This window comes from Seriola aureovittata, chromosome 2 (assembly GCF_021018895.1).
Source record: "Seriola aureovittata isolate HTS-2021-v1 ecotype China chromosome 2, ASM2101889v1, whole genome shotgun sequence".
NCBI classification, from domain to species: domain Eukaryota; kingdom Metazoa; phylum Chordata; class Actinopteri; order Carangiformes; family Carangidae; genus Seriola; species Seriola aureovittata.
The window spans coordinates 14022467-14035000 of NC_079365.1; the positions used below are offsets into that span (position 1 = coordinate 14022467).

The 12534-nt window shown below is 40.4% G+C and overlaps 1 protein-coding gene across 1 annotated transcript in view; it reads left to right on the forward strand.

The window, feature by feature from the left end:
* The window catches only part of slc4a8 (solute carrier family 4 member 8), a 33913-nt gene extending 23863 nt beyond the window's left edge, over nucleotides 1–10050 (forward strand). The window contains exons 11-25 of the mRNA XM_056399422.1: nucleotides 135–235; nucleotides 1268–1442; nucleotides 1568–1701; nucleotides 1921–2166; nucleotides 2372–2477; nucleotides 2775–2936; nucleotides 3048–3161; nucleotides 3255–3416; nucleotides 3516–3767; nucleotides 3878–3946; nucleotides 4688–4861; nucleotides 4960–5091; nucleotides 5176–5279; nucleotides 5538–5643; nucleotides 5824–10050. Of these exons, the coding sequence (XP_056255397.1) occupies nucleotides 135–235; nucleotides 1268–1442; nucleotides 1568–1701; nucleotides 1921–2166; nucleotides 2372–2477; nucleotides 2775–2936; nucleotides 3048–3161; nucleotides 3255–3416; nucleotides 3516–3767; nucleotides 3878–3946; nucleotides 4688–4861; nucleotides 4960–5091; nucleotides 5176–5279; nucleotides 5538–5643; nucleotides 5824–5829 (2043 nt within the window). The 3' untranslated portion in view covers nucleotides 5830–10050. The remainder of the gene's footprint in view (nucleotides 1–134; nucleotides 236–1267; nucleotides 1443–1567; nucleotides 1702–1920; nucleotides 2167–2371; nucleotides 2478–2774; nucleotides 2937–3047; nucleotides 3162–3254; nucleotides 3417–3515; nucleotides 3768–3877; nucleotides 3947–4687; nucleotides 4862–4959; nucleotides 5092–5175; nucleotides 5280–5537; nucleotides 5644–5823) is intronic.
* The last annotated feature ends 2484 nt before the right edge of the window (nucleotides 10051–12534 follow it).

A 12534-nucleotide genomic window follows, 5' to 3' on the forward strand; every position in this document is an offset into this window, starting at 1 on the left:
ACAGCTACGATGACAGAGACATTTGCTTTTCGGATTTGGTTTGGTGCAATAAAAGCAACAGTGGCTGTATAGGTAAAGGGTAAAGCTGTTGTCTGATTTTTGTCTGTTCTTGGACTGTCACTGGGTGTCTATAGGAGAAGAGAAAGCAACCCGGAGTCCCTAACGGTACAGCCTGCCAGGTAGAGGAAGAACTACATGCTGAGCACCACGGGCCAGAGCTGCAGAGAACTGGAAGGTAAGTTGTCATTTTGGGGTTTATTACACAGGCTTGTTGCTTCAGTATTTGGTGCTATAATCCATGGTAAATATAGAAGCTAAATTCAGATGTCAAAACACAGGATGTTACACCCCACAAATGGTGAATATCACAACATATGTTGTCATTTAAACAACCTGTGGAAAAACATGGAGGTGGCACCAGCTAGGTCTCTGGAGGAAAGTGTCGCAGCTTGGGGCTGAGTTTGCCTCTGACAAACAGGTCTGAAACATTCAGGCAAAGACAGCAGTGAAACCGTGCTTTTCATCCTGGTGTAAAGTTACACGTTAAGGGCCGTGCACAGCCACACCTTATGTTATTCTGGCTGATTAGACCTATAGGCTCAAGTTGAAGAGGGTGGAATTATGTCGGGAATTACATGAGGTCACTAAACTCACTGTATCATTAACAGGTGTCAAAGGAGAGTAAGTGAGATGTCAATCAAGCCCAGTCCGTGAATGCTCACGCAGTCCTCAGAAGAGGTCTATGAGAATATATGTGAGAACACCTATGAAGGAGGAGCTTTGCTGTGTAGGGTCTTTAAATGTTGCTTTGGTTCAATACTTCAACTTCAACTCTCAGTTTTGCTGAGCGGTAGGTGAGACGTTTGCCAGCACTCTTGTCTGTATGCTAACTACATAGCTAGAGTCGGAAGGCAATTAGCTTATCTTAGCATAAAGACTGGAAGCAAACAGCCAGCCGGTCTTTCACCAAAGTTGAAAAATGTGCTCAGCTTAAAAGCTTGCTAATTAAATCTGTACAAAAACCAAAGTGTAAAAATGATAAATTGTGGTTTTACAGGCAACTTGGCAAGAAAGCAAATAGACATACAGTAGTTCTCACAGTGAAACGTTGGAAATGATTTGAGTTGGATCTGATTTCATGCTGGCCAATTTCAAATAATCATGTAATAACCATAATGCATCAACTTGACGTGACTCTATCCATCTTGTCACAAGCTTATTGTCTCAACCTCAGCACCACTCTTCTTTCCTCGTGTGTTGTGGTCAGGTTGTTTGGTGGTCTGATACTGGACATCAAAAGGAAAGCTCCTTTCTATCTGGGTGACTTTAAGGACGGTATGAGCCTCCAGTGTGTGGCCTCTTTCCTCTTCCTCTACTGTGCCTGCATGTCTCCTGTCATCACCTTTGGAGGACTGCTAGGGGAGGCGACGGAGGGACGCATAGTAAGTATAATACTCACTTCACTGTACTGCAGTGTGATTAAAACATGAATGCAGCATAGATCTTGTATCTTACTGCATACTGACAAAACAAGACAAACTCTCTGTATTCCCACCGTTTCTCCTAGAGTGCCATAGAGTCCTTGTTTGGTGCATCTATGACTGGAGTGGCCTACTCTTTGTTTGCTGGTCAGCCTCTAACCATTCTGGGAAGCACGGGTCCTGTGCTGGTTTTTGAGAAAATCCTCTTCAAGTTCTGCAAGTATGTTCAGTTTTACAACAGCCTGTCTGTGAGATTTTTTATCTTCACCACCCTGAGATTTGTTTTGCTAAACAGTCTTCTCTTATCTTCTCTTCTCTTCTCTTCTCTTCTCTTCTCTTCTCTTCTCTTCTCTTCTCTTCTATTCTCTTCTCTTCTCTTCTCTTCTCTTCTCTTCTCTTCTCTTCTCTTCTCTTCTCTTCTCTTCTCTTCTCTTCTCAGGGACTACGACCTGTCCTATCTGTCGCTGAGGACTTGCATCGGCCTGTGGACGGCCTTTTTGTGTTTGGTGTTGGTTGCCACGGATGCTAGCTCTCTGGTGTGCTACATCACTCGGTTCACAGAGGAAGCCTTTGCTGCCCTCATCTGTCTCATCTTCATCTATGAGGCTTTGGAGAAGCTATTCCACCTGGGAGAAATCTACCCCTTCAACACACACAGCGATCTGGACAAACTCACGCTGGCATAGTGGGTAACACAATGTCCACTCTAATGGTTTCCTCCTGCTCACACCTGCGTGTTCACCTGGGAGATGTTTTTTCATTGTCCATTGTTTCATTGTTTTTTTTGTCTCTGCCCATGCTCTCTTCTAATAGCCTTCAGATCACACCCCTGCATCCAGTTCTTTTTATGTCTGATGTCTGATTTTGTGTGTGTGTCTCTTTCTCTGTAGCTGTAGGTGTGCACAACCTGATAATCCCAGTAATAAAACCTTAGAGCTGTGGAGTGAGAGAAATATCACAGCATCTGATGTACCCTGGGCCAACCTTACTGTCAAGGTAACATAACTATGTGGAACACACGCACACACACACACACACACACACACACACACACACACACCACACACACACACACACACACACACACACACACACACACACGCACACACTCCTTTTGACGCCTAATGTCAGTGTAACTTTCACATGATAGCACACACTGCATTTTCTCCAGTGTTTATTTCTTTCTCTTTTTTCTTTCTGCTTTGCAGACACTTCCTGTCTGCCACACCATTTAGATAATAAATGTTCTGTTTTCTAATTTTGTTCTAATGTGACCTCTGTGAATCTCTTCAGGAGTGTGTCAGTCTGCAGGGCCACTTTGTTGGGACGGCATGTGGCCATCATGGCCCCTACACCCCGGATGTTCTTTTCTGGTCTACCATCCTGTTCTTCTCAACCTTCTTCATGTCTGCCTTTCTCAAGCAATTCAAGACTAGTCGTTATTTCCCCACCAAGGTAATCAAACACTGACTGCTCACTAAGGTAGGGCGTGACTAAACATTGCGAATCCTGACACGTCACATTTGTAACCACTGATTTCTGAGTGTTGTTATTTCCCATGCCCAGGTGCGGTCCATGATCAGTGACTTTGCAGTGTTCCTCACTATTGTCATCATGGTTCTGCTTGACTATGCCATTGGAGTCCCATCCCAGAAGTTGAAGGTGCCCAGCAAATTCCAGGTATAGAGAAACTACTAATAATAATGTGGACCTTGCATAAAACTCCACAGGGTTATAGTTGAATCATGATTCCTCTGTAATGTGTTCCTCCAGCCCACCAGAGATGATCGAGGTTGGCTGATCAATCCCATAGGACGCAACCCATGGTGGACAGTCCTGGCTGCCTCTATTCCTGCTCTTCTCTGCACCATCCTTATCTTCATGGACCAGCAGATAACTGCCGTCATCATCAACCGCAAGGAGCACAAACTACTGGCAAGGAACATTTTGAAAATTTAGATCGTACAGCTTTGATTTCTAGGTTTCATATGGTTGCTCTGAGAACCTGTATCTTCCCTTCTCTATGTTTTGCAGAAGGGCTGCGGGTACCACCTGGACCTACTGATGGTTGGGGTGATGCTGGCAGTGTGCTCCATCATGGGCTTGCCGTGGTTCGTAGCGGCCACGGTCCTGTCCATCTCTCACGTCAACAGCCTGAAGCTTGAGTCAGAGAGCTCGGCTCCAGGAGAGCAGCCTCGCTTCCTGGGCATCAGAGAGCAGAGACTCACTGGCCTGCTCATCTTCCTGCTCATGGGCTGCTCTGTATTCATGACCGGAGCACTGCAGGTTAGTCAGACAAGCCACACAATGCTGCCCCCTTCAGGCTTTAATCAGTGGAGTAAAAGCATGAAATGGTGATTGTTACTAAAGCTTGTTGATGTATGTTTTTTTTTCAGTTCATTCCTATGCCAGTGTTGTATGGTGTTTTCCTTTACATGGGAGTCTCTTCATTAAAAGGCATCCAGGTAACAAGCAATATAATTTCTATAAATTCGACACAGGAGCGATATCTGACGTCAGGGGGATGTCCATGGGAGCTATTTATACAGCAATCAAAAACTTAGGCAATCTGAATAATTTGTAAGATTCTATATAGTCTATAATCAAACTTGCCTACCCTCTTTAACTCCAGCACCAGCGCTTAATCATATTTATTTTTATGCAATTACATTTATTCTAATTTATTCTGTATTTTATGCCATGTACTCGATTATTTTGTATTTTATGCCTTGTACTATAGATTTTTATCTTTTACTGAGCACTGTAAGGTGTTCTTGAGTGCCTTGAAAGGCGCCTATAAATAAAATGTATTATTATTGTTATTATTATTATTATTATTAATCACATTGGCATATGAACAGATTATATTGATACTTATTACGTCAGTTGGGAGTTATTCAAAACAAATGTTCTGAGTTGCTCTCTTGCCCTCTCCATCCCAGCCTCTTACTAATTTGGCTGTCCCTCTTATGCCCACTCCTGATCTCATTAACTCTGTGCAATTCACTGAGGCCTGACAAATAATTGTTCAATCCAACTAAATTTGTCTTTCATAATCACTTCCTCTCTCTGGCCACATTCACCATCTGTCTCTCTGTTCGGCTCTCATTCATTTATTTCTCTCCTTACCCTGTCTCTCTCTCTCTCTCTCTCTCTCTCTCTCTTTAACTTCTCTACGACTTGCATTCATCTTTATCACTTTTCAGTTCTTTGACCGCCTGAAGCTTTTCGGCATGCCAGCCAAACACCAGCCAGACTTCATCTACCTGCGCCACGTCCCCTTGAGGAAGGTACACCTGTTCACTCTCACCCAGCTCACCTGCCTGGTGCTCCTCTGGGTCATCAAGACTTCACCTGCTGCTATCGTCTTTCCCATGATGGTTAGTTGACCACCGCCAACATCCCGTCTTGATTCACTATTCCCTCCATTTTTCCTCCATTTAAATAAGAGGCTTTTTTTTTCCTCCTGTGACTCAAGGTGCTGGCTCTGGTTTTTGTCCGCAAAGTGTTGGACTTGTGCTTCTCGAAGCGGGAGCTAAGTTACCTGGATGACTTAATGCCTGAGTGGAAGAAAAAAAATCTTGATGATGCCTCCAAAAAGACAGAAGAGGTAGTCAAAATCTTTAAATGGCCAGATGAAAATAGTCAAACATGCATGTATTGACTGCATACGTTTATTGCGTTTGTCTTTTAGGAATCACAGGTAATGCTCAGTCCAAAGCAGGAAGATACAACAGCTGTTCAGATTCCCATGGAGAGCAGCAAGCCTTCTCAGACCCTAAAAGCACACGACCCCAAGTGAGTACACATACATACAGTATATAAACCTACGCACAATCAAATGGACAGGGCAGACACCAGATTATGAGTGTGGTAAGATTAGAGAAATGTTTCACCTTCCTGTCTATCTATATGCGTGCTTGCCTTGTTTGGTGTGTGGTGGTCTGTTTTCAAGTGCACCCTGTGAGTACTAACATCCCTTAACCCCAACTCACCCTACTCCCTCACGTATCTGCTTTCTGGTCTTACCTTCCTTCTCCTCTCCCTGCTCCTCAGGTGTGACCCCTCTGACATTAATATATCTGATGAAATGTCTAAAACCACCATGTGGAAATCCCTCACCTCCAATCAAAAGGACTCTCGTCCTGTGGCTGCTAAGAAGGCAAGGCCACACCCTCTCTCTCTCTCTCTCTCTCTCCTCACCCTTGCAATGTGAAAATATTCCTGCTACACATTGTGGTCACGTGTTTCTGTTGTGGCCCAACACTTCATTAATTGCAAATTGTTGCATAACTGCGCTCTGTGTTGTCTTAACTCTGGGTTTGTATGTTTTCCTCTGCAGGATTGAAGGGATCACGTTCATAGACGAGTGAAGGATGTCCAGAGTCCTGGCAGAGTGACTACAGTCAAATGAGACTGTAGTTCTGGACCACAGGACGCTGCGAATTGGCTGCCTTGACCGTCAGCCACTTCAGTGCTCACAGAAACAAGTCTCCATGATTTCTACCAGCTACCCTCAACACATAGTCCACAAACACATAGACAAACAGACAAGGGTGCGTTATACTTGCATACAGGCAGACATATGCATGCACTTTCTTTTATCTTTGTGAGGACTGGAACAGTGTACTGTGTTTGAAATCTTATGTCCCTGAAACAACTAAAACCAATGCAAACTCTGAAACTAGCCCTAACCTCACTTGACCCATCATTATCATCTTGGCTCGGGGGTTTATTTTCATTTTAACGTGGCCTTCAGTGGTTAACCCCAACCTCACACTTAACCAGCTGACCAGTGGCCTGCCCTCATTTCAACCATCATCATGTCATTTCAGCAATTAAACTACACAGGGAAGAAGAAAGCCATCAGTGACAAGGGCTACCTTTGGCTTTCCATCTTCCACAAGCCATTCTCCCCTGTAACAGTATTCACCTGTGAGAATTTGATACTATTGAACAGCTCACTTTTAAATAATTTGTGGAAAGCAGTGAGACAGACTGTAACCACAGACAAATCCTGAAGCTGCTCCATGACAGTAAATAATGAAACAACTGCAAGAACACTGTGACAGCTGCTGGCAGCCATGGAGATTTCACTGAGATATGCGGACATTTACTGCCGCACAGCTGGAAGCAATACATTCATAAAAAAACTCATTTGGATGTAACTTCCCAAACCACCTTACAGCCCAGTCAGCCAGTCAGTCAGTCAGTCAGTCAGTCAGTCTAAAACAACATCCTACAAGTTTTTCATGTTCCATTTTTGTTGAAACTCTGTCAGAACAGTGTTGAGTCAGTCACTTGTGGAGGCTGTAGTTTGTGGTGCTGTTGAACTGCTTCTAATATGTTGTCCCCATTGGATTATTTTATCTTTGGTCCTCACAAAGATAGGAGAGTGTGTGTGTGTGCTGTACACACACACACACACACACACACACACACACCACACACACACACACACACACACACACACACACAACAATAACAAAAACAACAACAACCTCTCCCATTTTTAGACCTTGTCATCAGAAACAACACCCAGGTTCCACCTCTCGACTGTATATTTAGCTTGGCTATATAACGGAGCACTAATGCTCCCTGAAAAACAAACCAGGTTCTTTTTATTAATCTAAATAGGTTTGCAAGTCATCATTCCTTAAATTTACTCTTTTTATTTAATGTGCCATGAGTGTTTTTTTAATAGTGGTATGGTCAATTATTTGGTAGATTTTAAAAATACATTGAAGGTTCAGTAATACATAGACAAATCCTCTTTTGGGGCATAAAACTTTGTGTCAGTTTTTTTGTGATGATGTAAACTGAAAAGTGTAAATGTTAGAAGACCCGCTTCAGATGAAGCAGTGGCATCAATAATATGGTTTTTGAGGTGTAATCTTTTCCCTTTATGGATGTTGATTGTGTAGGGTGGAGGTTGTTCAACCAAATGCTTGTCATGTGTTAGTACAGTGTCTTATTTCTTTACCTCAGACAATGTCATGAATGCTAATGTAAGGCACTTTGGATGATGTCAGGTCAAGGGAAAACAGAGCAGATAAGTGGTGTGTGCGTTTGTGTATGACAGAGAGAGAGTGTGTGTGTGCCTTTGAGTATCAGGAAAATAATAGCTATGTTGTTTCTTTTTTGGGGGGGGCTACAGGATTTTATTTTAAGCAATAATTTCTCCCAAATTCAACCCAAATTAACCTTTATTTATGAGTCCTTGTTTATCCATCTCTGGGTGGAATAAAGGCTGTTCAGGAAAATGTAACATTTGAAGCCTAAAAACACTTTTATTAATGTGCCAAAAAGAAAATTTTGACAGTTACACAGCACTGAGAGAAGATTTTTTTGATGTTGTTTTCATTCCTTGTCAATTTGGACAAACAAGGTTCTACTGTGATGTGTTCGCCCTCATTTTGTGCTGTCAGAGTCAAATCTGATGGTCATCCTTAATTAATTTTGGATAGTGAGTTTCACACACTAGTGTCACCTCAAAGCTCAGAGAGCTAAAGGAGTAGAGAGTTTATGGTGTAAGAGAATGATCTTCAATAATTACTAATAACTTTATTTGTAGTTGCACTTTCTGTAGATAAAGACTTTGTGATATATTTTATTTTCAAGAGATCTATTAAGCAATTAAATGATTTTACAATAATTTATTATTCACAGTTATTTATTTTTAGATATAAAATTCCAACATGTTCTCTTTACTTTCTGTATATACTGTAATAAGCAAAGTGAGCAAAGAGAAAGGCAGAAGAATGCAGCACGTAAATAATGCTTTGATGAATGAACTCAAAAAATAAACTAAAATACCACCACAGGTTGTTATTACATGGAGAGCAAGAGCTCTGATGGCAGACATCAGAACTTTGTCTAATAAACTTTAATCATTGATGGAGGACATAGAGAATAAACAATTATTGATTAAAAGGGAGTATAGTATTAACAGTAGCATAAAAAGAGAAGAGTAAATAAACTTACTCAATAATGTTGCTAAGGTTTGCTAACACTAGCCACCAAAAGCTACTGGTCATACCAGACCAAGTGAGGCTGTAGCTGCAAACCCCTTGAGTGTATTGAATAAACTAATGGTGCATTTTATTGCTAAGTGATTCAACTTTTCATTTATAAGTGGAATAACTAGTTTTTTCTTCTTTCATGAATAACATACTTTCACTTTAAACCACTTTAAACTCAAAACACCCAAATGACTCAAATCAGTCCTTTAAAAATGAAACTTTCAGTGAATTAATAAATTAATCTGTTAAAAAACCATCCAATTAAAATATTTGATGGAGTCATTTACTAATGTTTTAAAATATATAATCTCCTTTTACTGTACAATTAGATATCAACTAGTTAATTGTTTTATATATAACCGTATTCAAGGCTTATTCCCCCACAGTCCCCTTCATTTCTATTCAAGTGACATTAAAGCAATGTGCACGAGTACAGTAATCTATCACTGTAACTTCACATATGCAGTAATACCTCCTCTAAGACATGAATGAAAGTTTTATACAGTGTGTTTGCTGTCATGTACTTCTGCTTTGACTCTGTCAGACTTTTGAATGTGAATAGTCTTCATGTGTCTGAGGACCCATAACTAAACTGATGAATGGCATGACTAAATATTATTCATTGTATAAATATAGATTCAGACACACAAGACTGAGTGCAAAGACTAGCCAAAATAATGTGTAAATTGAGAAAAAAAAGAAAAAAAAGAAAAATGCTTCCATAATGGACCAGACCAAATGGTAAAAAAAAAAAAAAAAAACACTTTTAAACATGCAGTGTCAATTACCATAGATGTGCTGTAATGAAAATAAATAATTTATTTAGTAATTGTTAAAGTGATTTTAATGAGCATCATGTGTCTTAAAGTTGATTTTCAAATGTGAATGTGTGATAAACATAAAGTAAAATGCCTTCTGTATACTGTAGGTTGACTGCATATACATGTGACCAAGAGAGGTCATAAATTTTGACGTATGTGAGTATATGTGCTGTACATGTGTGCCTGTCACAGAATACATAACCATTTCCTGTCGTACTGTCATTTTGACCTTTGACCTTACATCTGACCAAAAACAGACCTGTCATTAAGTCTTTAATGAGGCACAGGCTGTCAAAAAAATCATTACTGTGTCCCATTTTGGACAATTGTACCATTTCTTTGTCAAAAATACAGCAAGAGACATACGTTGCAAATGTCCTCCTTCCCTGCCTATGTCATTTGTATGTGTAGATAAAAGTGAAAACAGTGCACTGTGAGGCTATGTCCTTCTCATGAATACAAAGACAAAATCTGTGTCTGAGGAAAAGGATGAAAGAGAGAGAGAGATGTTAGAAAACATGAAGCTTTCAGGGAGAAGAGCATCTGTACTGCAGTAACCTTAAACTTATTGTCTTGGAGCCATAGCAAGAGCGATGCCTTGTCTCTTCAACCACTGAATGATTAGTCTTGAGCAAAAGAATTCTACATGTTTTTTATGTATGTGTAATTTAATTTTAATTTTGATTATTGAAAAATGGGAAATAAATAACTACAGTTGAAATGAAATGAGCAGTTGTTTTAATTACTTCGAAATGTTGTATGTGTTTACATGTCTCAGCTTCATGTATGTTGATGTCTATAATGAGTTGTCCCACTAGGAGGCAGCAGAGTCCCAATCATTTCAATTAGATTCTTTCTATGAGGACTTTGCCTTCCTAATGTTTATTCAAATTCATTAGTGTTTCATCAGTTTGAGGCAGATTAACATGTTTCTCATGTGGGAAGTACCCACATGAGATTTCTAAAAAAAAAAAAAATTCCTTCCTCTCACTTGCTGTCCTCCCAACCTTTTGTATGTTTCCATTTTCATTAGACTGTCCCCTCCCTCCTTGTGCCAGACCCCTCCCCCGGTTTTTATCCTGAGGTGAGAACACTGTGCACATCTGGAGGTGATCCTGACTGCAAAGGAGTAGCCTTTGGGAAGGGGTATGAGGTTAAAGATGCACTGCGCTCTCCGCATGTATACATCTATGTGTGCGTGTGTGCCTTGAGGGTGTCATGTGATCCTCATTCCAAAATGCTCCTGATTACAAACAGCTGGCGGGCTGTGGAGTCAACCAATCAGGCAAGCTGTTGGCTGTGACATCAGGTGGAAGGAGGGAGGTGGACAGGACATTTTAGATGGTTTTTACCTCATGAAATGAATCAGGGATCAACAGCATCACACTGATCCATTAAAGCTGTGCTTCCCACATAGCATTGGATGTTTCCAGCTACTGGAAATATGCATTATATTTACCCAGCATGTAATTTCAGCTTGTCTGTTTGTGTATGGTAGGCTATTGATTGTTATCATGTGGGACCAGCGTCATTATGGCTCATGGCCAACACAGGGCCAATCAGCTGAGGGGAGACCTTGGCCATAATGTATCTGTTCCAAGACTAAACATTCAAAGAAATCTTTTGTGCTCATGTGAAGGTCCTGTGGTCATTGTGAAGGAGACCTGAAGAACCAACTGGAGCTGGAATGCACTTTTGTTAGGCAGTACTTCCATTAAACTGATCAGCGGCCACTGGGGGTATTAATGATGTGTTCAATAGTTTGCATTCATTGTCATTCTTTTCCCCTCTGAGCTGATTCCAGGATCACATAACATGAGTTAGTGTGTGCAGTAAGAGATTTTCATAGCAATGATGGAACTAATGATATTAATGATATGCTCTGTGTCATGTGGGGTTATATGAATAACATGTGGAAGTGACACACCTGAATGGAATTCAGCCATTATTAATGTTATTAGTTACAGCTGTGCTCAATAATGAAAATACCTTTATTAAAGGAACACCCCACCATTTTGGGGAATATGCTGATTTGCTTTCTTACTGAATGTCACATGACTTTGCGGTAAAGACAAAGACACCGCTAGCAGCTGGTTAGCTTAACTTAGCACAGAGACTGAAAATGGGGGAAAAGCTAGCTTTGCCTCACTCTGTACAAATACCTCTAAAGCTCACAATTTAAAACACTATACCTTGTTTTTTTAAAAACCATTCAGAAATCAATTCGACATTTCTCAGGGAATTATGTCCACAACAAAAATTTAATGATGGCTTAATTCCCTTTAGTTGCTTCAATTTCAGGGTCCTGGTGTTGTACATGCAGGCTCGCTGTCATGGCACGTATATAGAACAAACCAATTGTTAATGTTATTAATAATGATAATAACAATCAATGATAGTTCAAAATGTCTACTGTGAAAAAAGCCTATTCCTCATGGCTCCTCCTCAAAGACAATTTTTTTTTAAAGATTTTATAATTTTCTCTAATATTCTTCTTATTATGTTAGATATGTTAAAAATAATACTTGTTTTGGGTATAAGTGTAAGTGGTATAAAATGATAAGCAATATTCTTTAGAGGTAATTACTGTGGTTAGAAGAGAAAAATAAGAGTGTATCTCCTACAAGCTCAAAAACAAAATTGTTGGTCATGTGCAAGATCCAACCAAACAATCCTGTTCGTCTTTTCTTTTTTCTTTTTTTTTTGTTTTCTCTGTTTCTCTTTGACTCACTGAGCTGTTGTCCTCTTTTCTCAGTGAACAGAGACGGCTCTCGGCTCGTCCCTCCCCTCCATCAATCTCTGTCATAAATCTGTCAAGCAGAGAGAAAGGGAACTGCTGAATACAGATTTGTCAGCAATTAATCTAACCTCTATTACCAGACTTGGATATTGTGTCCTCCATACCAGAGAACAATAAGCCACTCTAACATGGAGCACTATATGCTGCATGTGTGTGTGGTGTGCAATCATGTGTTTGTTAGGGGAAGAGGGGGCATGTGTGTGTGTGTGCACGCATGTAGTGAGCTTCCTTGTGTGGTGTTTCAATATAATATAACATCTTTGTCCAGTGACTATGCTCATTGTTATTCTTTATACTTCTTTTTGTACTTTCAACACTTAAAGCTTCTCGTGAACATTCGCTGTCTCTAGTGCTGTAATTGGAAATCACTGGGACAGCACTGTGCCATTTAACCTTGAAGACACATACAG